Genomic DNA, 22,944 nt, shown 5'->3' on the forward strand with positions numbered 1-22,944 from the left:
TTCTCTGAACTTGGTTGTTTTCTTGCCGACATTTCGTTACCATTCGTTTTGGTAACGAAACTCCAGCAAGAAGACAGCCAAGCTCAGAAAACCCCAAGGACTCCACAGTTCAACCCTGAGCTACAGATATTCTCTTCTATGGGTAGTTATTCTTCTATTCTAACCTCTGCAAGCAATCGCTAGGCAAAGGAGACATGAAAGGTGACGTAGTTGTTGTTCTTCCCGATTGTTCATGTTCCAACTTGCTTCGGAATGTTTTAAGCCATAAGGTCTAGAAACATTTTTTTAATCGAAGCTGATCAAGACACTCGCTTTTTACCTCTTTGGGGATAGTATGGAAGAGGTGAATCCAGTCAACTGTGAGTTGTCTCCAAAAGCAGTATTTGAATCCAGCTGGTTTCTTCTAAGAGATGTCGCAAGAAAATCTTTCCTCCCACTGTAAAGGATGACAACGTGGCAGTCATAATCTGCCATCTCTCGAGGGAAGTCTATATCCTGGCACTAAATGCAGTCTGCACCCAAAAAGTTGTCCCGCCCTGAGAACAGGAGATCTTCTCACTTAGGACGTAGCCAAGCGCTGATGGAAATAGAGGCCAAAGAAGGTGGAAATGACTTGACAGGCTGCAATCCACCAGATGCAGAAAGAGAAGAGCCCCCTGTAGAAAAGAGGAGTAAAGATGGTGCCCAATGCACTAAGAGCTGCTGTGATCTGTTCCACTGCAGCTTGGATATCTTCTTTCCCAGGATCATCAGAGGTGGTGGCCTGGAGAACTGGAATGGCATCTCCTGCCGGAGATGTCAGTGCAGGCTCAGGATACAGGCCCCAGGAATATTCACCTTTTGGGGGAAAAGAGCGGGGGGAGGTTATATGTACCAAAATTCTTTTTATCACCCTGGTACATATACAGATATATAAAAATTCCAGGTGGACACTTCTTTTCGGTTTGGACTGTGATGGAATGGAATTATGAAGGCCAGGCTCAGGGAGATAAACATTTTCTTAGCTCGCCGGAGGAGCGTGGGAGCTAAGAAAATGTTTATCTCCCTGAGCCTGGCCTTCATAATTCCATTCCATCACAGGACAAAGTTACAAGGTGATTCACTTTTATTTAGATTTATAAGGCTGCTAAATCAATGACGCACCATAACATCGTTAAAAATACATTTTAAAACCCAAACCACAATGCACTGGGAGAGGGGAATACAGAAGAGAATTGTAGCTATTCATCATCCTGGATCCCCAATTGCCCTGACTTCTGGCCTGTTTGAAAACCCAAGTTTTTAAAAGCTTTTCTGAAGGACAACAAATTCCCATTATTGCCTGCTTAAGGAATCACTCTGTGGCATGAAAAACCTAGGAAACTCTGGACGGGCTGAGTGTGCTCCCTAGAAGCAAAGGCTTCTCTATTCCAGCTCCAGACTTAGAAGTTTGTTCTTCTCTACTGCTTTTTCAAAAAGCAGATAAAGTTTTCTAACTCAGATGGCCTGTGAAGCTTCTGCTAGTGCAGTGTTTCTCAACCGTGGCAACTTGAAGATGCGTGGACTTCAATTCCCAGAATTCCCCAGCCAGAATTCTGGGAGTTGAAATCCACGCATCTTCAAGTTGTCAAGGCTGAGAAACACTGTTCTGTGCAGAAGGACAGCAAGATTCTTTTCCATGCAGGTTTCCAGTAATGTGTATTTTTGCCCTTGCATTTTGGGAACAAGCCCCACCAACAATTTTGAGACAGCCATTAACGTGCAATCTGGAAAACCAGCGAGAAAGTCTTCAAGATAACAGCAACCCCTCCATATTGTAGCACTCCACTTTCACCATCTAGCACAGTGTTAATGCCATACCCTGCTAGCTGGGGAATTCTGGGAGTTGAAGTCCACCCATCTTCAAGTGATCAAGTTTGAGAAACACTGTGCTAGTGGTTCCTGGTAGGAAAAAAACTATTTGGTCTCTCTTTCCCCCGGTTACTATTTTACTACCTCCCCCCAATGCCTTTGAAATTGATATTACTGTATTGTAAACCAACTAAGAACAGCAAGTCAATTTGCAGCGCAAAAGACAGAAAAGGATACTCCATCAGATATATATCTTTAAGAATATGTTCTGAATATCTTTGCTGCTTCCCTCTTCCTTTTGTATCCTGGAATCTTAAAGTATTTGTCACCGATTCAGAAGCTGCCCTGATTAAGAAGTAGCTTATGAAATATGAAATATATATTTAAGTGGAGATATACTTTAAATAAATAAATTTAGGTTTCATGGACATGGGGAAACAGCTGGTTCCACTAGAGACCTAGGTGGCTAAACAGTCCTTTACCAAGAGTTTTGAGGAGAAGTGTGCAGTGCAGGGTGAGAAATATTGGAGCCAGGTATTGTAGGCTGACCACCGTTACATAGCAGTAGATTCTCGTGATCTGGAAAAAAAAAAAAAAAAACCATGAAGAATGAGAATCGAACAATCAACAGGAATCTGGTCATCTAAAGCAGGGTTTTAAGTAACAGACTTCATTTATTTGGGCTCCAAGATCACTGCAGATGGAGACTGCAGCCATGAAATTAAAAGACGCTTGCTCCTTGGGAGGAAAGCTATGGCAAACCTAGACAGCATATTAAAAAGCAGAGACATCACCTTGCCGACAAAGATCTGCATAGTCAAAGCTATGGTTTTTCCAGTAGTAATGTATGGCTGTGAGAGCTGGACCATAAGGAAAGCTGAGCGCCAAAGAATTGATGCCTTTGAACTGTGGTGCTGGAGAAGACTCTTAAGAGTCCCCTGGACTGCTAGGAGGTCAAACCAGTCCATCTTAAAGGAAATTAACCCTGACTGCTCATTGGAAGGATTGATAATGAAGCTCAAGCTCAGATACTTTGGCCACCTAATGCGAAGAGAGGACTCTTTGGCAAAGACCCTGATGCTGGGAAAGATTGAAGGCAAAAGGAGAAGGGGATGGCAAAGGATGAGATGGTTAGATAGCATCACTGAAGCAATGAGCATGAAACTGAGCAAACTCAGGGAGGCAGTGAAGGACAGGAAGGCCTGGCGCAATATGGTTCATGGGGTCACGAAGAGTTGGACACGACTTAACGACTGAACAATAACAAAGCAGGGTTCCTCAACCTCAGCAACTTTAAGATGGGTGGACTTCAACTCCCAGAATTCCCCAGCCAGCAAGTTGCTGAGGTTGAGGAACCCTGATCTAAAGTCTTAAGTATCATTCCAGATATAGTAGATGTGGGACTATAACCATTAGTGCCTGTTTGAAATTGTTATTTTTTCTGTGAGATTTATATACTGCCTTCCATGTGGGAGTTCAAGTGATGTATGCAGAACTCCCTCCTGCTTCCTTTCTCCACAGTGAAAATCAGCAGAGAGGCTCAAAGCCATCCAGAGTGATTCCATGGCTGAGGGTGGACTTGAACCTGGGTCTCCCTGCTCCCAGTTCCGCACCATGCCCTCTAGACCACACTGGCTCTTGGGCTGAGAGAGGGGACTGGCCTAAAGTCAACCATGGAGTTTCTGTGGCTGAGAGGGGACTAGAACTCTGTTTCTAGTCCAACATCTTCACCACTATACTACATTGTCTCTCCTGTGGAATACTGCAGTTTCACTATTCCACCCTGGCTCTTGGAGTGAGAGGGAGGAACTGACCCCAAGTTGGCCAATGAGCTTCCATGGCTGAGGAGGGCCTAGGACCTGGATTTCCCTGTTCCTGGTCCAGCACCTTTACCACTAGACCATAGCAGCTGTTGGGCTGAGAGAGAGGGACTGGCCCAAAGTCCCCCAGGAAGTCTTCATAGCTAAGCAGGGATATGACCCATGGTCTCCCCACTCCTAGTCCAGCCCCTTTCCCGCTAAACCTGATTGGCTCTTGGGCTGAGAGGGAGGGACTGGCCCCAAGTCCCCATGGAGCTCCTGTGGCTGAGGGGGGACTAGAACCTCGGCCTCCCTGCTCCTGGTCCAGCACCTTCCCCACTACACCTGATTGGCTCTTGGGCTGAGAGGGAGGGACTGGCCCAGAATCCCCCAGGGAGGGCTAAGGTGGACTTGAACCCAGCTCTCCCTCCTCCTAGTCTAGGGCCCACTATCCAACCTGTTTCTTGGGCTGAGAAAGAAGGACTGGCCCCAAGTTCCCATGGAGCTCCTGTGGCTGAGTTAGGACTTGAAACTTGGTCTCCCTACTCTTAGCCTAGCACCTTCATCATCAGACAATACGGGCCCTCAGTAACATTTCTGGATCCGTGAGAAAATGACCCTGAGCTCCCTTGCCCTGTGTAAAGGGTTTGCTTCACCTTGCCCTGCCTGCTGTGAATCACCCTGGACCTACCTTGCGTTGAATCTCCAGCACGGTGATCCGGCCAGCCTCCCGCTTCATTTGCTCCACCCAACGCTCAGCCAGGTTCAGATACGCCTGGAGATGGTAGCGGGTGACCGCCAGGCGTAGGGCACAGAGCACTACAATTGTCCAGAGGCGTACAGAATTGTAGGCGGTGTCTGACATGCTATCACAAAGAGGAAAGGAATCTGTTAGCGCTCTGGGTGGGAGGAAAGATGTCTTTCAATTGCTGAATGCCAAGCAGCAGCCTGAGAATCTAGGCTTGATTTCACCCCTTTTGAATCTACGTTACTAAGCCGCAGGGATGCTAAAAGGAATGCCGACTCTGCTTGCCAAGAAACTGAAAAGCAAAAGGAGTAACTGCCTGAATTATGTGCTGCTCGTATAACATGTTTTCACCAGATCAGGTACAAATCTAAGGGTTGCGTTTCCATGCCATATCAAGCTTCCTGCTTATTACTATGAGAAGGATGGCTTAGTGCAGTGTTTCTCAACCTTGGGAACTTTAAGATGCGTGGACTTCAACTCCCAGAATTCCCTAGCCAGCACACTGGCTAGGGAATTCTGGGAGTTGAAGTCCACGCATCTTAAAGTTCCCAAGGTTGAGAAACGCTGGCTTAATCTGTTGGTACCTTTATAATTCGATGTATTATGCAAGCTTGGAAAAGGGTTCATTCAGTAACCATGCTGTGTGAACATGGCTTATGAATCACTGTCCTTCCCGTAGACAAAGAGAATCAGAATATATTTTGCAGGATATGAAGTATATTTCATTCATTTACCCAAGCTGCAGCATACTCTGGGTCAGGATTCAGAGTTTGTTTTGCCCAGATGTAGAGTTGGAGAGACACTGGACTACATCATGGTTTGAATAAGCCATAATGAGTGGGGTCCAGAAAATATTCTAAATCAAAATAATAGGAACCACATTATAGCTTAATGCAATGTGTAAATCTAAGATAGCAGTTCTCAAACATTCTGGTCTCAAGACCCCTTTATATTCTTAAAAATGATGAAGTCCCCAAAGACCTTTGGTTTATATGGGTAATATCTATCAATATTTACTGCATTAGAAATTAAAATTGAGAAATTTTACAATATTTATTTTACTTCAGGGACCCCCTGAAAGGGTCTTGGGGACTCACAGGGGTCCCCAGTCTGCACTTTGAGAAACGCTGATCTAAGAAATCTGTCATAGCCATAAACTCCATTCACAAACATCGCCAATGTTAGGCTCCAAATGTGTTGTCAATTAAGGGGCCATACACTGCCAGCTTTCTAGATCTATTGAGAGCTATATTAAATCACTTAGTCTGGGACAAAAAAATGAAGCAGAAATTGCTTTAACAAAACCTTAAAAGGAAACATTGAAGTTTTGAAAAAAAGAAATCACGAACTGGAATGCAACTCTTCCCCCAACTTACATCTGGACTGTCTCCTTGCCCATGGGGGCATGCAGCAAGAGGTCTCGGGAAATGGGCTTGACCCACATCAGTATCACGATCACAGGAGCAAGGAAACTCGCATGCAGGAGGAGTCTGTGGGACGGGAAGAGGGAGATTTGTTCAGTATTGGGCTGATTCTCAAGTCTTTGAGGGGCTGGAAATGTTTATCTGGCAACAGTGTCTTCCCCCCGCAAATAAAGCTTTTACGTAAGGATTGGGGTATCCGTGGGATATGGTCAAAAGAGCCAAGATGGCATCCACAATGGTGTGATCAAAGCTCCACCTGGTTTTTATGTGCATCACTTATTAAAAAGAAACAGTGGAGTATCTATCACCCCGTTGCATCTGCCATTTTAATTTTTTCAACCCTATGCCCAGTAGATGAGGATATGCAACTTTTACTGGTCCAAGGGTCACCCTTGCCCTTTAAACAGTACAGTGTGGCCCCCAACTGACCCCACTCACATTTGATTTCATTTGCTTACACCTACAGTCATTCATTCCATTCATTCATTCATTCATTCATTCATTCATTCCATTGGCTTTGGAGGCCACCCAACCTCCAAACAACTCTGGATGGTTTACATCTCAAGAGCAAGAAACAAGAATTCCTTGTTCGTTGTTATTTTTAAATTTTTTAAAAAATCAACAAAAAAGAACAAGAAACAAGAAAATACACTGCACTGCAAATCATTGCTCAAACAGTTAATCCAGCTCTCCCCATGTCTTTAGGGTTTTCCCTTTTGAGTTGCATTAAAAATTGCTCATTGGAAGGATCGATAATGAAGCTCAAGCTCAGATACTTTGGTCACCTAATGCGGAGAGAGGACTCTTTGGCAAACACCCTGATGCTGGGAAAGATTGAAGGCAAAAGGAGAAGAGGACGGCAGAGGATGAGATGGTTAGATAGCATCACTGAAGCAATGAGCATGAAACTGAGCAAACTCAGGGAGGCAGTGAAGGACAGGAAGGCCTGGTGCAATATGGTTCATGGGGTCACGAAGAGTCGGACACGACTTAACGACTAAACAACAACAAAAAATGGTCATATCAGCGGAAACCTTGGGAAAGGCTAATGGAGGTTTGCACAGAACATGGAGCTTTGGGTTTTGCACCTCCAGTTGAAGGATGGCTGGAAAGAGAAGAGAATTTATGTAGGATTACTTTTATTTGCATGCTAGATGTAGACACTAAAAGAGAGCGAGACAAGTTACCTGTGGCTTTGTGCAACATCACTGTCTCCTTAGGGTCAATATTTTAATTCCCCAAAGGTCCGTGTGGCTCCCACCCTGATGCTTCTCCTAGGCCTTGGGTTAGGGTGGATGGAACCCCTTGTGGGATACATTTTGCATCTTTTTGGGGGACTGTATGGCCAGATTCCTCCTCATGTCCATCAACTTTGAACTGTTTTTTTTTTTTTAATCTTGTTTTGTTATATTGTGAACCACCCAGAGTCAGTCTGGAGTTGGGTGGTATCTAAATCGAATGAACGAATAAAGACATTCTTTCCCCAATAACTACCTTTTTAAATGGTGCCTTCTCAGATGAGTCTAAAGCTACTCCTTTTTTCCAAACCTCGTTGCATTGAAGAAAAAGCATACGGCATTCCTACCAGTAGGACCCGCCCTTTCATCTGCATAGCTCCACCCCAGGTAGGTTCCCAGTCAACCTGTTGCAGGAAGGACTACCTTCTACATTGCCTAAAGATGGCAGCTCGTATATTCCCCTACAACTGTTCCATCTAAGGCAGTGTTGTCCAAACTTGGCCACTTTAAGATGAGTGGACTTCATGGCTGGCTGGGGAATTCTGGGAGTTGAAGTCCACTCATCTTAAAGTGGCCAAGTTTGGACAACACTGATCTAAAGAATAACAACTTTTTCTGGGGCCATTACACAGTTGATCTGTGGCTTGCCACTTCACCCTAAAAAGCATAGAATCTCCCTCCCCTAGGATCTTGCAAATTTTTAGAAGCATTTACAATTTAAAAAAAATCAAATTCAAGGGAAGTATGCCAGTCCTATTTTGAGGTTCTGTAGATAGTCTGAGGCCGAGGGGCATCATGCTCCCTTCTTGGTTTAACCTTCTAATGTTACTTCTGGACCCATTCCTACGTATCACTGCCTCTACCTCTCACCTAACAATTCACCATCTGTTCTTATTAAGTTGATCCAACAGCATAAGGGCATTTATGTCCCCCATATTTTAGAACGAGGTGAGGCAGATCTTCCTCCAATTCTCAGGACTTATGGGGGCTCTTTTAAGGCTAAGGAATGAGCTTGTACGCAACTGGATCTTTGGCTGGTCGGCCACCATCTTGAGTGCATCCAACTGAGTCTGTGCCAGCCGTAGGCCCGGGAAAGTCAAGCAGGCGCCAATGAATGAGCAGAGGCCCACAAGGCCCAGTTTAATTGTCAGCTTAGTCACCGGGATCCTGGAGGGAAGAAACAAATGTCCAATGAAGCCAACCATGAACACTGGGAAGAGACCTTTAAAGTTCTTTCAAAGGAGAGAAACTCTAGGTGCTAAATGATGGGAGGCCATCCATTTGCTTATACCCTGGTCATATCTTTCAAAAATGGAACATCTTTATTATTGTCTTTAGAGCCTGACTTTCCTCAGAGAGTACAAATCCAACATCACAACTACTACACAGCAGGCAAAGGGTGGATCTAAACTGGAAGAGGATCCAGGCTGAAGATAGGCGAGAACTCCACTTACGTCCATTCCCATCCTTGTTCCTTTAAGAAGACCTCCAAATTGTCATGGACATTGGTTAGCCCTGGACAAAGGAGAGAGCTGATCAAGGGGGGTGCTAAAGGCGGATTTGGCTTCAGGGCCATTAGCCATGGCCCATATCCTAGGTAAACAGTTTGCTCACCTGCATCGAGGCCAAATTCAAGGTACTCTTCCCGGACTACTAGGACAAGCATGGCAATCAGAAGAAAGAGGAAGGCAAAGGCCAGGCACACAGAGCGCTCACCCCCCTCCTTGGAGCGGAAATAATGACGCATCACCATGAAAAAATTTTTGCTGAAGTTAGTGCTAAGGGCATAATGGTAGCCATTTCTGCTTCCATTCTTTGAAAAGACAAAGGCTGTCTTTTGAAGTCTGTATAACCAAAGTTAAAACTTATTTAAAGGAGGAGTCACTCTCTCCCACTCCCTATCAGTAGAATGCCCACTTAATGGCCAATACTGAAAAAACACTGACCAAAGGTTCAGAAGGTTTGGCGTGCACACTTGCAGTAGAACAAGATGGTACAACCTCAAAGTGACAGTACAGACCATCACACCTTCCTAGGCTGACAGTGGGATGATGCTCTCCCTATCCATCTTTTTAAAAACTAAACTAAAACCCAAACAGAATGCATAAATAAAAATTACAGACTCTCCCCTGCTAATTACATGGACACAATCGCTGTTTGTGACCTTCACAGCTAGCTCCCGACAAGCAAAGTCAATGGGGAAGCTGGCAGGAAGTCACGAGTCGTGGTCATGTGACATTGCGCTTAACGACCGCGCTGCTTAGTGACGGAGTTGCTGGTCCCAATTGTGGTCAGTAAGTGAGGACTGCCTGTAGCAAAACAAAACTTAGCCACATTCAGAGAAACAGAATCATGTAACTACAACAACAAAATCAGTAATAACTGTAAATAAAATGGATCTGGGTGGCCTAGAAATCTGATTAGATGGGGAGCTATTAGTTGCATCTTTATAGTAAGGGCAATAGAGCAAAAGGTGGATTAGTTTTTCAGGAATTCCTTTAACATTGAGGCAAAGTCCCCATTTGAACAAGGTACTCTGTAATTTCCTTCAAAAACAACCATTGGAAGGGCACTAAATCTTGCCAAGGTTAGGTTAACGCATAGGAACATCGTACCTTCTTCATACCCTAATTATTAAAGTGGGTGAAAAGAGAAAGGCCACTGCTTGCAAAGGATACACTGTGAATATGGCTGTCAGCAGGCACCAGAGGATTCCAATGTTGGCTTCTTTCTGGGGATCAACTAGGCAATAGTAGCCTTCAGTGAAAAGGTAGACCAGAGTGGAATACCCTGCGAAGTCCACATACCACTGATATTCCAGGAAATAGCACAGAACTAAACAGAAAATGGAACATGCTTAGCCTCACATCTCAGGGCGGATCTAGTTCAACATTCTGCCCTTCTTTTCCCAAATTAAAATTGGAAGCATCACTCTTCGTGGTGCAGCGCTATTAATTTTCCAAGTCATGTGATGGCCTCAAACTAACCCTCCAGAAAGACAGCATCATAAAACAGACAACCACTGCTAACTTGCTAATAAAAATGTCACTATTAAGTTAATGGAGCATCCTGGCAATTCTATATGTAGCTGTATATGAATAACCACCACTTAGCTCTGATTGTGAGGACTTAGCTTGTAAAAAAAAAAAAGCCACTTGGACCATACACAGTTCTAAATTGTCCATTTTCCAGTCAGAAGATGTCAAGTAGAGTCCTTAGTCCTTCCCATATAAAGTAGGAAAAAGAACAGCTTAAGACTATAGAAAAGTTTTGCCATTCAGTCAACAATTGTGGCCTTGCTACAAGCCAGCTTTCAATGTTCCCATTTACAGTCATCTGAAATGTAACCTAGAACTTTAATTTCAGAATGCAAATCTTGTAAAGACGTTTTTCCCCAATTAGATTGTTAACATGAAACGACATCAACATCAAAAGAGAGGGGAAAAGGGTTCTAGTCCGTTTGATTAGTTTCCTAGCTTGGTGGCCTTCTGCTAAGTTCTTACAAGGGAAAACCTGAAATTCAGTTGCCTGAGCAAGGAAAAACCCACCAACTATTCCGGCATTCCAGCAGATGGTATCATCACCCTCCCGCAAAAGGAAGTCTCAGAGCTACAGTATGCCCTCGCCCCCAAGTTCCGTCTCTCGAAAACCAGAGCAGTTTCTTGTCTTATAAACTCCAATTATTATTTTCCAAGTGTCGTAAGAGGAAAAAAAATGCACATTCCAAAGCATCCCTCTATTTATTTATTTGATGTATAGCCCACCTTTCCTGTAGGAGCTCAAAGTGATCCCCCCCACCCCCAACAGCCACGTGGGGTAAATTGGGCTGAAACTCAGTGACTGGTCCAAACTTCCCCAGGAAGCTTCGGTGCTGGGAGGGGCCTGGAACTTGGTTCTCTCCACTCCTACTCCAGCATCTTCACCACCACAACACATTGGCTCTTGAACTTTGCAGCAGTTAGGGAGGCCCAAGAAGCCACCTAATTCAAGGTCACTCTTTCCTTAGAGAGATAAGGAGAACCAGAAATAATGGGTAGAAGTTGCAGCTACCTTCAAAACTTCCTGATGGTAAGATATGTACAACAGTGGAAAAGTCTAACTATATGGAGATTGTGGGTTCTCCATTCCCTTGATGTTTTAAAGAAGAGGCTGGACAGCACCTCTCATGGATGGTTTACATGGTTTTCCTGCACACTGCAGAAGGTTGGACCAGATGATCCTTGTGGTTCCTTCCAATTCCACAATTCTGTGAAACTATGATCAACTCTAACTTTAACTGGAAGATCTGGAGATTGAATCTGGGGCCTTCCATAAGTAAGTTATGAGATCCAAAGCTCATGCAGTTTGCTATCTATCTCAGGGTGAGGCCAGAGTAACGCATCCTGTACTGACTCATCCTTGAGGATAAGTTGTTGTGGTCACAGTTAAGTGGGACATCTACATACAGAAGCAGCAGATCTCTAAACACCAGCTTGACCACATCACAGGAGAAGACGAAAGACGAAGCCCACATTTCCCCAAGGCTCGACAAAAGGCATTGCCACTGTCAAGGAGCCATAAGAGTGAACGGTCTGTGTTTCTGAATTTCCACAATGCCCCATCCTTATGAGAAGACACCCTTCTTGACCCACCCTGTACTCTAAAGACATAGCTAAGAGAGTCCAACCTCCACACATTTACCCAGAGCATCCACAGTCCTGATGGGGCTGCTCTCCAGTTGCAAATCAATATCTCGGGGAACGGACGAAGGTTTTCCGTCGGTCACCCCGTTGATCCTCCTGCTGGAAAGAAACCAACCAACATTCCTGGTTACTGCTCAGCTTGGTTTAGGCTTGGTATACCTGGAAAATAGATCAAGTGCCCCCACTGAGACCGGTATTCTTAAAGAAAACCACAAACTGCCATCTGCAAACCTTCCGCTATCAAGTTGCCAAATGCCCACACATCTGGGGGGAAAAAACCTTTATGATTTTTTTCCCAGTTCCTTTAGCCCAGTGTTTCTCAACCTTGGCAACTTTAAGATGTGTGGACTTCAACTCCCAGAATTCCCCAGCCAACAAGGCTGGCTGGGGAATTCTGGGAGTTGAAGTCCACACATCTTAAAGTTGTCAAGTTGAGAAACATTGCTTTAGGCAATTTACCTGCCAAGATGACTGGCCACTTGCTAATTAGACTTACCTGTCCCGTTTACTCTTCACCTTCTGCTTCCCTGCAAGAGCAAGTAGCTCCTCTTCTGATGGATGTTTGTAGCGGTGCAAGCTAGCAAAAGATAAAACACCAGTTTGATGCCACATATACACACAAAAAAAGGCAAGGTGTCATAAATCTAGGCCTCTTAAAGAAGAACCTGTTGATTAGTGACTTGATCATTATTTTGCATCTTTGTTTCAGTGTTGAAAATTGGAGGGGGGGAGTGGTAGGGAGAAATGAGGCATTCACTCCTGTGAAAAGTTGGGAGGTTTGTTTAAGACATTCGATAGGTCAATTTACAAAATTCAGGATTCACACTGGACCCGAGGAATTGAGAAACTGCTTTTAAATTCTGGGTCCCAGTTAGGACTCTGGAAAAAGGTGTAACAGGGCTCGATGATCTTATTTTTAGATTCTTTTAATTTAAACATGGGAAGCTCTTGCTTCAAGCATCGTCTTTCCTTCCAAGAATGCATCTATCTCCAGAAACAGACCTCTAGGAGGATAAAGATGTTGTGGGGTTGTGTAATGTTATGTGGGAATGTCCTTGGGAGATAGGAGGAAGACCCGCAGCCTAGACAATGGCCTGATAAATTAAATTAGGAGGGGTCGGGGTGGAGAAGGCATCTCAGAAGGGACCTCCCTAGTTACTTTCCGACTTGCAAGATTGATGTTAGCCTTGTGAGGTACAGGTAGTCCTCAAGGTACGACAGCAATTGGGACCGAAATTTCTGTCACTAAGTAATGCGACTGTAAAGCTCACTGTCACATGACCACATCGCTTAAGCGACAGCAATCCTGGCCCTCCTGCTGCCATCATTAACTGAATCCCACTGGTTGTCAGCCGAGGACTCACCCTGATCCAAGCCATTCCCAGCTTGGTCCCTCCCAAGCCTTGGTTCTTCCAGGTAAGGGACTGCCCCCCTTCAATTTCCCCTACCTGCCTATCTCCCCTCCATCTCTGCCCTTCTGGCCGCCCTGTACCCTGCCTTGCGGGGTGGCAAGCAGTGCCAGAATTGCGCAGCTCTGGAACTGCTTGCTGTGCTGAGGCTCGTGGGCTTCTTTGCATGCTGTGGCTCTGGGGCTGCAAGAACCCGAGCTACAGCAAGAAGCCCTTCGCAGCTGCCCCAGGAAGCCCCAGCCCAGCAATATGGCGTGGAGCCCCAGCCGCCCTGCACTCCGCAGTCCCCAGCTGACAAGGTGTGCCCGGCGCGGCCCTTTGTGAGGCAGCTGCTGGCCACATGAGGCCTTCTTCCACAGGTTCTGTGAGGAACCGCCACATGTGACATCAGAAAAAAAGCCTCATGTGGCCAACAGCTGCTCATGAAGGGCCGGGCGGAGCGCAGGGGCCGAAAGCACAGAGATGTGGGGAGACAGGCGGGTGGGGGGAGCTGAAGCGCCCCTGCAGTTGTAAATGCAGGCAGGCTGTGAAGTGCCCGAATTTTGATCACTTAACTGCAGGGGCGCTGCAATGTCCGTAACTTCAGAGACCGGGCATAAGTACCATTTATTCAGTGCCACTGTAAGTGTGAATGGTTGCTGAACGAATGGTCATAACTCAAGGACTACCTGTAGTCCAGACAAGAAACACAACCAGGAGTACTAGCTTTATCTTTATTGTAAGGTTACATTAACAGAAAATTGCAAGTCTGAAAGTACCCCTCCCGTCCCTCACTTTTACTCTCTTGAAAACTAGAGAGGATCCCTTCTGAGATGCTTTTGCCACCCCTCCTCCTCCTCCTCCTCCTCCAGACTCAAATTTTGTTTATCAGGCCGTGGTCTAAGCTGCGGCTCTTCCTTCTTTCTCCCAAGGTCATTCCCAAGGTTGCAGATTCCTAACCTGCTGGGAAGCAGGTCCACCTACCCTGATAGAATAGATATAAATTGATGCAGTAACAGAGATAAATGATCTTGGAAGGGGGAAGCAATCTCAGCCATTTCCCACTTGGAAAATATTTAGCGACTGGCCACATTCATTGTGGCAGCTATGCTGGGATGGTGCCCATAATATGCTCCTAGAATTCCAAATAGGCCTCTCTACGGCCAGAGAAGCTGAGGCATTTCTACTTTTAAACAAACCTTTCTTTGATTCACAGCACTTTTCTTAAAAATTTGCAAAATCAACTCAACTTCCCAGTCTAGGGGCATCTCCAGGAGGGGTCAAAAGAGTCATGATGGCCATCACAACTATGCCATTGACACGCCACCCCTTTTTAATGAGTCACATGTGCAATGCACATTCAAAAGGAGAAGGCCTTCAATCATACAGACACCATCTCAACTCTTTTTTACACACACACCCCTCCTTTCTGGACACCCCTGTCCCAGTCTTCTTTGGTAGCAAATTCGAAGAGCATTTTCTCCCAAGGAAATTTGGTTGAGGCTGCAATGAGATGGGATTTGTTGAAGGGCTGCTGAAGAAAAACTGGCCTGCCCGGCTCAAAGGAGGAGTCTCTTCTTCCCTCTCACAGAACAAAACAAGACAGGTTTGCTCCCATGGAGCGATGCAGCCATCCCAACTGCCTAATGTGTGATACCTTCCATTGCAAAGGAGCCATCGGGCGAAGGACCAGTGGGGCGCCATCTTCTGAAAGATGCTGGCCACGAACAAGGAGAAAACAAGCTGCGCCCCCATCACTGCCTGCCAAGGAGAAAGAGACACATCAGCTCACCACTGTCACACGCTTCCTCCCTTCAGCACCCCTGGCTGGTGAACAGTGACTCCCTTCTTCCACCCAAGAGAAAACATGACCTGAGATCCGAGCCGTTTCCCCAACTATCTCAGGTCAAGAACTCCATCTTCCCCATCCCAGCAACCTCCAGACCTCACTTCATCGCCAATGGGGGATGATGGGATTTGCAGCCTTGCACATCTGGAGGCTGAGAAGGAAGTGCACAGCAAATACGCTGGAGGCTTTTTTATTTTTTATGTGGAAGAGGAGAGAGAGAAGCACCAACTCCTTTTTCTCATTTCTGATTATCAACGATTAATACTGTAAGCAAATGCTAAAAACCGTACCAATGAGAAGAATCAAAAAACAAAGAACTGAAAACTTATTCAAGTTAAAATAGCCCAGCTGACAAGGGTGACGGAGACAGCCCATTTCCAAAGGGCCTGGAAGGAAAAAAAAAACAAAACAGATTTTGCCTAAGTATTAGAAGAAACTTCCCAAATTTAGCCACTACTTTATAAAGGCACGATCATGACCTCTTACTCCCTGAGTATATTTAAGTGGCTGCACAGCTCTTTGTCCAGTAAATTGTACTTATAGCTACACTAAGAAGGTTGATTAGATGACCCTCAACAGGGGCATCTTCAGGGGTGGGTCAAAAAAGTCAAGAGGGCACCACAGCCATGTGATCAAAACCCCATCCTTTTATTTATTTATTTAAAGGATTTATATGGCCCCCCAACTTGCAAACATGTGACTCTGGACAGCGTTCAGCAAATACATACTTACATCCATGCATGCATGCATGCATGTATGCAGGTAAGTCTTAATTACTGTGGTTAATGAACCCCGCAAAATGGTCACCTTATTTGAATTCGCACTATTCAAAGCGATCTTTCAATGGAAAATGTAGTAATTGCTTCCAGCGGGACAGAAATAGGCAATGAAAAATTTTAAACATTAATTCTTACATTTATATTGATGAACTATTACAGTAAAGGATACAAAGGATATACTTATAATTTAAATGTATGGTTACCAAAGTCACAGAGTAGTTATAGAAAGCAAAATAAAAACAAAAAAATTCTATCGTAGATTCAGGCATTCCAACATCTCGTCCTATTTTAGCACTGCTATGACTATGTTCATGCTGTTCAATTACATCAGATTTTTGCTCTAATGTAATAAGGAGCCTCTGCTTTTTTAAACTCGTACTGTCTTCCTCTGACTGAATCTTCCTCTTCTCCATTTTGCACACACGAAGATTAGCAGCGTCTAAAACCCCAACCGCAACTGCACATATGCTGGCCTCAATTGCACACAGGCTAGCCTCGCATTAACTGAATTTGGGGCTACATGAAACGCAACCTGGTATCAACTGACAGATTTGCACTAAATCGAATATCGCATTCATCGAACTCACACTCATCGCGACCCACCTGTACATATATGTAATAATCCCCACGAAAACAAGTAAAAATCACAACAAAACACATAATTGGGAGCCCCCCCCCCATATTACACCTTGCAGAATGAACTCATCGGCATCCTGGCCCCAAGGGAACATCCAGGTCTTCGAAGCCTCCCTAAAGACTAACAGAGTTGGGACTGGTGGGATCTCAGGGGAGGTCATTCAACAGTGCAGGGGCCATAACACAGACAGCATCACAGGTATGATACCTGCTAAAAGGGGAGGGCCTTCGATTGCAGCCACCATCTTGACTTCTTTTACACTCAGACACAGACACCCCCTGAGGTCACCCTGATCGTCAAGATCCTCTGAATATTCTAGAGTCCTGAAACTGAACAAGGGTAATTTTATTATCTTGTCCAGTAACCATAGAGGTAAACTAAGTCGGGGGCTGTAAAATAAACTTTAAAAGTGGGTTGCTGAGCCTGGTGTATCCCATCAGCTCAAGGTGAATGCTTTCCGCCCATTTTCACCTGCCCCCAAAAGGGCACCATGGAGTTATCCTTAGCACCAGTGAGTTAAAACCACAGATTCATAAATCCCCATCATACCATATTTTCTTATGCCCGCATTCTACAACTATCTCTTTTAAATTAGTTCTCAAGCTGTTTTATTATTATTGTAGAGGAATGCAGAGATAAAGTTGATGAAGAATGCAAGAACTGTTAGCAGAACCTTAAGAGAAAATAAAAGAGAATGTAAATGACAAGATGGGAAAGGGAGGAGTGTGAGAAAGAGACTGCACTGATTCTCTTTAGCATAAGAGGGGGGCAGAGGAAACTCTGAGACATTCAAAATTCTGTTATTATTCCCAACAACAATAAAAGTAAAACTCCAGTAGTTCTCGCGGTGTCTGCTTCCTGACCTGGCCTACCTTAACAGGCTGGCAATTATTTATTTCAATAGAAGAGAATATCTGTAGCTCAGGGTTGAACGGTGGAGTCCTTGGTGCTCTCTGAGTGTGGTTGTTTTCTTGCACACATTTCGTTACCCAACAAGGTAACATCATCAGCGTGAGTTGATGATGATGTTTATACTGCACTGATGATGTTACCTAGTTGGGTAATGAAACAACTGCAAGCAAAGAACCAAACTCAGCAAACACCAAGGACTCCCCAGTTATTTCTTTTTCTCCTGCAAAATGAGCCAATTTATTTTGGATAAAGAGATGTCTCACCCATATTTTCAGTTTCCTTCTTGAACAGTTTTCAGAAATTGCCCCCTTCCCCCATCAAATACAAGGAGGCATTGATATTTCTTCAGGGTTGAGTTAAAATGTAGACATCTGATAGGGTGGTAGAAAGTTGGGATGCCAAACCCTGGTCTATTTTTAAAAGTAGGACACTGATCCGAGAAAAACTGCTTCAGAAAGCCTTGGGAGGAAGAGATGGAAGGAATTGAGGGCAAGCTGTTGCCTCAGCCCTTTAGTGAGCAACAGAATACTTTTTTCTCCCCAAAAGTATTAAATTCCAGTTAAAAATCTCTTTCCTTCTCTTTTTCTGGCACCAGAAGAGCCACCAGGCATGTCTACCACCCACCAGCACCCTCACTAGTACCCAGTTCATGAAAAAGAAGTCTATGGAAAAAATAAAAATATCTTATTTCAGGAAATAAGCAGCATCAAGGTGGCAATCCCCAATGATGAGCTGAGGAAAAAGGTTGGACATTTCTTTTTAAAAAGGCTCACGGGCAGCCTCTCTAGCAGACGGATTCCTGAACTAGATTTCCCACATGTCCATGAACGTATTGCGTCTGTTCATTTGCTAATTAGTTATGAATAAGTAACTTCCTAGCATGCAAACACATTACTTTGGGCCTGTTCAGTCCACAAGGGATCTCTGAACATAGAACACACCCACAGATTTGTAGACATATACGCACATGTATGATTTTACACATCCAGAAGCAAAATTCCACATTTGTGAACCTGTATCCTCTGTAGCAGTATGTGATTTGAAATGAAGGTTATCAAGTTTCCTCCTCTTTTTCCACAACTTGGTGTGGCCCTGCCTCCTGAGTCTTGTGAGTGCAGAAACTTCAACTAGGTTTCACACAGCACACTTAGCCATCATGTGGCTGGTTTGATTTTGACTTAATGCATTGGGTAAACCCTATAAGCCATGGATTATAGCTAAATGTAAGTCAAGAATCCAGCGTACTACCATTTGCTCAAAAAAGCATGATTCAAAGCAAGAAGAAGCCATGGGTTCATGTGGTGTGTGAATCCAGCCTCCATTTCACACATTCATGTTCCTCATAACATCAAAACATCCTCTTAGGGGAGCTTCAAATTAATTATTACAGGTCAGAAATTATTCGAAAGAGGAGTTATGTCCTCAAGCACATATATAAAATACTGAATATAAAAGACCGAAGTACACACTATTACCAATCTTGTACAGTGAATAATAGAGAGATTTTAGCCCAGCACAGAAAAACAAACATTAAACTTAACATCTCTAGCTAAACCCATCTTTCCAGTTTCCTCAAGTGCATATTCTTTCTGTCCCAATTTTTAATGGACTTCTAATAAATTTTAATGGACTTCTAATAATTAATTCTGAGACTACTAAGGAGTTACAACCCCAGTCCTTTTCCTATTTTTAGTTGACAGCTTTTTTTCTCCAACTCTTTCTCCAGTTCTTTGTCTTTTGAAAAGACTCGCATTGTCTATCATCAGAATAGAGGGAGCAGCTGGGGAATCTCCCCACGACAAAACACCATGCGTTTGCGGGGAGGTGTGGATTCTAAGGGGATATTTGGGGGGATACTGGCTAGGGAATTCTGGGAGTTGAAGTCCACCCATCTTAAAGTTGTCAAGGTTGAGAAACACTGCTCTAAATATAAACAGTCCTGCTAAAAAGGCCCCTTGATGGCTACTCCCAACCTAACAGTGCCCACCATTGGACAGGGACTGAAAGCTTGGGTAAGTGGAAACAGGAGCAAGGCACTGTCTATGTAACACCATTTACACACCAGATTAAACTTAGTTCAGCATTTTAAATAGGTAAGCATGAACGCAGCCACTGAGTTACAAAAAACAACCCAAGATCAAAACTACTCAACCTTAGCATGCTGTCTAAAGGCAGCTGACCTATGTATCTATTAAAAAAAAGGTAAAATCTCCTCTGAGTGCTATTCCTGATACAGGCAGTCCTTGCTTAACGACCACAATAGGGCCCAGAAAATTGGTTGTTAAGCAGGGTGGTTGTTAAGCAAATCAGACCCAATTTTACAACCTTTTTTACAGCAGTTGTTAAGCAAATCACCATGGTTGTTAAGCTAATTCCGTAGTCGTTAAGTGAATCATGCAGTTCCCCATTGATTTTGCTTGCTGGAAGCCGGCAAATGGTGATCACGTGACCCAGAGATGCTGCAACTGTTGTAAGTGCGATCTGGTTGCCAAGCACCTGGATCATGATTACATGACCATGGGGGTGCTGGGATGGTCATAACTTTGGGCATCGGTCGTAAGTCACTTTTTTAGCACTGTTGTAATTTCGAACGGTCACTAAATGACTGATTGTTAAGCGAGAACTACCTGTATCTTCATGGACCCCTGCATGAATTTTTCTTGGCAAGGGTATAAAAGTGGTTTGCTACTGCTTTGTTTTGTCTTCTCAGTCTAGCTCACAGCCTAGAATTTCTTGGTAGGATTTCCCTTCAAAGGACTAACCAGCTTCAGCTGTGCTTAGCTTCCCAGTCCAGACAATGTTGGCCAAGGGCTGCTACTTGGGTGCATAGGCACAAGTTAAGGGGGAAAAAAAGGTAAAACAAGCGAGGATGCAACTCCATGCAGCCAAATGTTGCCCACTCCTGCTGTGAGATTGTGCGATGGAAGTGTTAAGGGACTGGCTTTGTATGCACAGGTCCAACCATCCATGAGAAAAGGATCAGGAAGCCACAGAAAAACTATCAGTTAAGAGTTGACACACGGAGAAAGTCTGAGTTAGTCCAAAATATAGGTCCCTCTTGAGAAAAAGTCATAGCCAGCGGGCACAGCACTTGCCCCGTACATAGAAGAACGCTACCAAGATCTCAGAAACCAGGTGATAACAAAGGTTTTATGGCACACACACACACACCCCACAAAACTTCGCCAGTCAGAATAGGCATCTCGGGTTAGAGCAGCTAATTATCAGACCGATACAAGGCGATGTCTTCGTCTGTGGTTTATTCCTCCCCCTTCAAGGTAGCCTGCTCCTGAACGTGGAGGCTCGATTTAGTGCGCCACGATTACCCCATAACTTAAGACGTCCCCCATCACACTCAATTCCCCTTAGAAACGGCCAAAGTTCTCCAGGCGTTTCTATTTCAAAACAAAATACTGTAAAGGAAAGAACACCAAAATAGCAAGTCGCCTTCCCCCTCCCCGTACTCCTCTGGCTTACTTATGGAAAACGAGGGGAAGAAGCTTCGCGTACGCAATTAAAAACTCACCATTGTGTTGGAGGACCACGACCAAGAAAAATAAAAATTCAAAGATCGGGCAAGAAGGGAAAGTCAAAGACAGCGTGCCTTTCCTCCTAATCTTGTAGCCAAAAGGAGGCGTGGAATCCGCTTAACCAATCAAAAGCCTAACCAGCCCACGATTGTCAACCAATGGCAAGAGGAGGCGGCGGGCGGGGATGTCCCTTTTCTTTCCTAGCTGAGAATTCAAAGTCCACCTGCTTCCGCTTTTCAGCTGCCTGCCCGCCGCGATGCATCTTGGGACCTGTAGTCTCGCCCCCATTGGCCATGTCAAATTACAGTACAGCAACATTATTCTTGTTTTTCCTCTGCAAAATCTCTGATGTTTATAGAGCAGCGATTTTTTTTCTTCCTGTTCCTGCAAATCGCTCCTACCCATATTCGTGCAGGGAAAAATTATATTATTTATGTGTTGGGCCCTATCGCGTGGAACGTTAAAATCAAAATGTGATACATGAATTAGGGCTATTACTGTACGCATAAATGAATCAGACCTAGTTATGGGTTTGCATTTTCAGCTATCACAATAGTGAAATCAGCATAATCAGCAAAATCAGCTTTTAAACTGATGTTTTATGTATTTATATGTATTTATGTTTTTAATGTTCGGTGTGAGTTGCCCAGAGTTCCCCCATTGGAGGGAGATGGGTGGGTGAGAAATTTAATAATAAATAAAATAAAAAAAATAATGCAGGTTACTGATGTTTCTAGACCTACGAAGATGAGAATCGTGCAAGCCGTGGTCTTCCCTGCGACACCCTATGGAAGCGAAAGTTGGACTTTAAAGAAGCAGGATAAGTAGAGTATTGGTGCCTTTGAACTTTGGCGTTGGAGAAGACACTATGAATATCATAGACAGCCGGGAAAACAAACAAATGGATCATCAAACAAAGCAACCCAGATTTCTCACTCGAAGCACCAACAAGCACATTTTATTAAAAGGCATCCATTTCCATGCCCTGTATCTGATGAAGTGAGCTGCAGTTCACAAAAATGGATGCCTCTTAATAAAATGTGTTAGTTGGAAAGAGGGCTACCAGACTTCTGATACCTTACTTACAGCAGTGTTTCTCAACCTTGGCAACTTGAAGCTGCGTGGACTTCAACTCCCAGAATTCCCCAGCCAGCAAGCTGGCTGGGGAATTCTGGGAGTTGAAGTCCACGCAGCTTCAAGCTGCCAAGGTTGAGAAACACTGACTTACAGTAAGCAAGGCACATGTTTGTTTGTTTAGGGGTAAGATATTTACATAAAAAATGATCTGCTTTGGGTGAATTTAACTCAATGACTGATTAATCTGTGAAAAGCCCACTTCCTGTTATTTTTATAAGATGAATTTGCAATCGCCGGCAGTCTCAAGGACAATAAATGTTATAAATGATAGGCAAGGTTTTTTTTTTTTTTTTTTTAAAGCTCTCCCACATGTTTCCAACTCTTTCTCCACCATGCTCACTTTTCCACTGACTCCCTTGTGGCATTCCGACAATCTGCGGAGTTGCATCCAACTGAGTCAGCCTCTGGCTCGGGCATCCTTGGTTTGAACTGACTGGGAGAGATGCAGAGTTGCCATGGATACCAGTAATGGGAGGTCCTTGCCAAACTTCACCGCTGGATGGAGCTTTAATCTTTTTGCTGAGAAATAGATAGCGCTGTGTGTACCTTAAAAAAATATGAGAGGGGGAGGATAAAAAGTGATTAATAACCACTTGCACACCCACTTTCACTGGGATTCTCTCAGACGTGCAAAAATTATAGATCTCTGGAAATAAATTAAAACGAAATTGCTGTTGGTTTTAATATACGTCTTATTCATATATATAAGGATTTAACATCCGAATGGTAAACAATAAAGTTTCTAGTGTAAAAAATGGAGAAACGTAGGTTGAGAAATGAGGAAGGGAAATGGAAGGGTGTATCTAGGTCTATATTCTTCTCTCCTAATATTTAAATATAACTCATAAAGCTGGCCAATAATAGATGCGGGACTGATAAAAAGAAGGGTTTTTAAAAATCAAACATGTAATTAATGTACACCTTTGCAGAAAGTGTGTTGATGATAGCTGCTAGCTTAGATGGCTTTTTTAAAAGAGCTGTGCAAAACGAT

General features: G+C 44.1%; 1 protein-coding gene across 3 annotated transcripts; it reads right to left on the minus strand.

Moving 5' to 3' along the window:
- Window positions 1-269: 269 nt before the first annotated feature.
- On the minus strand, window positions 270-20,935 carry TMEM161A (transmembrane protein 161A). 3 transcript variants are annotated; one of them, XM_007430709.4, is made up of 12 exons: window positions 20,813-20,935; window positions 14,767-14,870; window positions 12,218-12,298; window positions 11,720-11,817; window positions 9,718-9,874; window positions 8,654-8,805; window positions 8,494-8,554; window positions 8,063-8,206; window positions 5,754-5,867; window positions 4,321-4,495; window positions 2,313-2,409; window positions 270-837 (listed from the first exon to the last, which is right to left on the minus strand). In XM_007430709.4, the coding sequence occupies exons 1-12, from the start codon at window positions 20,813-20,815 to the stop codon at window positions 560-562; spliced, it is 1,464 nt and encodes a 487-aa protein (XP_007430771.2). In that variant the 5' UTR covers window positions 20,816-20,935; the 3' UTR covers window positions 270-559. The 3 variants fall into 3 exon arrangements, with proteins under 3 accessions (XP_007430771.2, XP_007430770.2, XP_088005556.1); XM_007430708.4 differs by having other exon boundaries at window positions 11,720-11,820; XM_088149430.1 differs by lacking the exons at window positions 12,218-12,298; window positions 14,767-14,870; window positions 20,813-20,935 and having other exon boundaries at window positions 11,706-11,820.
- Between the last annotated feature and the right edge of the window lie 2,009 nt (window positions 20,936-22,944).

The sequence above is a fragment of the Python bivittatus genome, unplaced genomic scaffold (genome assembly GCF_059951505.1).
Source record: "Python bivittatus isolate LINGU-HERP-01145 unplaced genomic scaffold, Pbiv_v1 ctg000580_np1212, whole genome shotgun sequence".
Lineage (NCBI taxonomy): Eukaryota > Metazoa > Chordata > Lepidosauria > Squamata > Pythonidae > Python > Python bivittatus.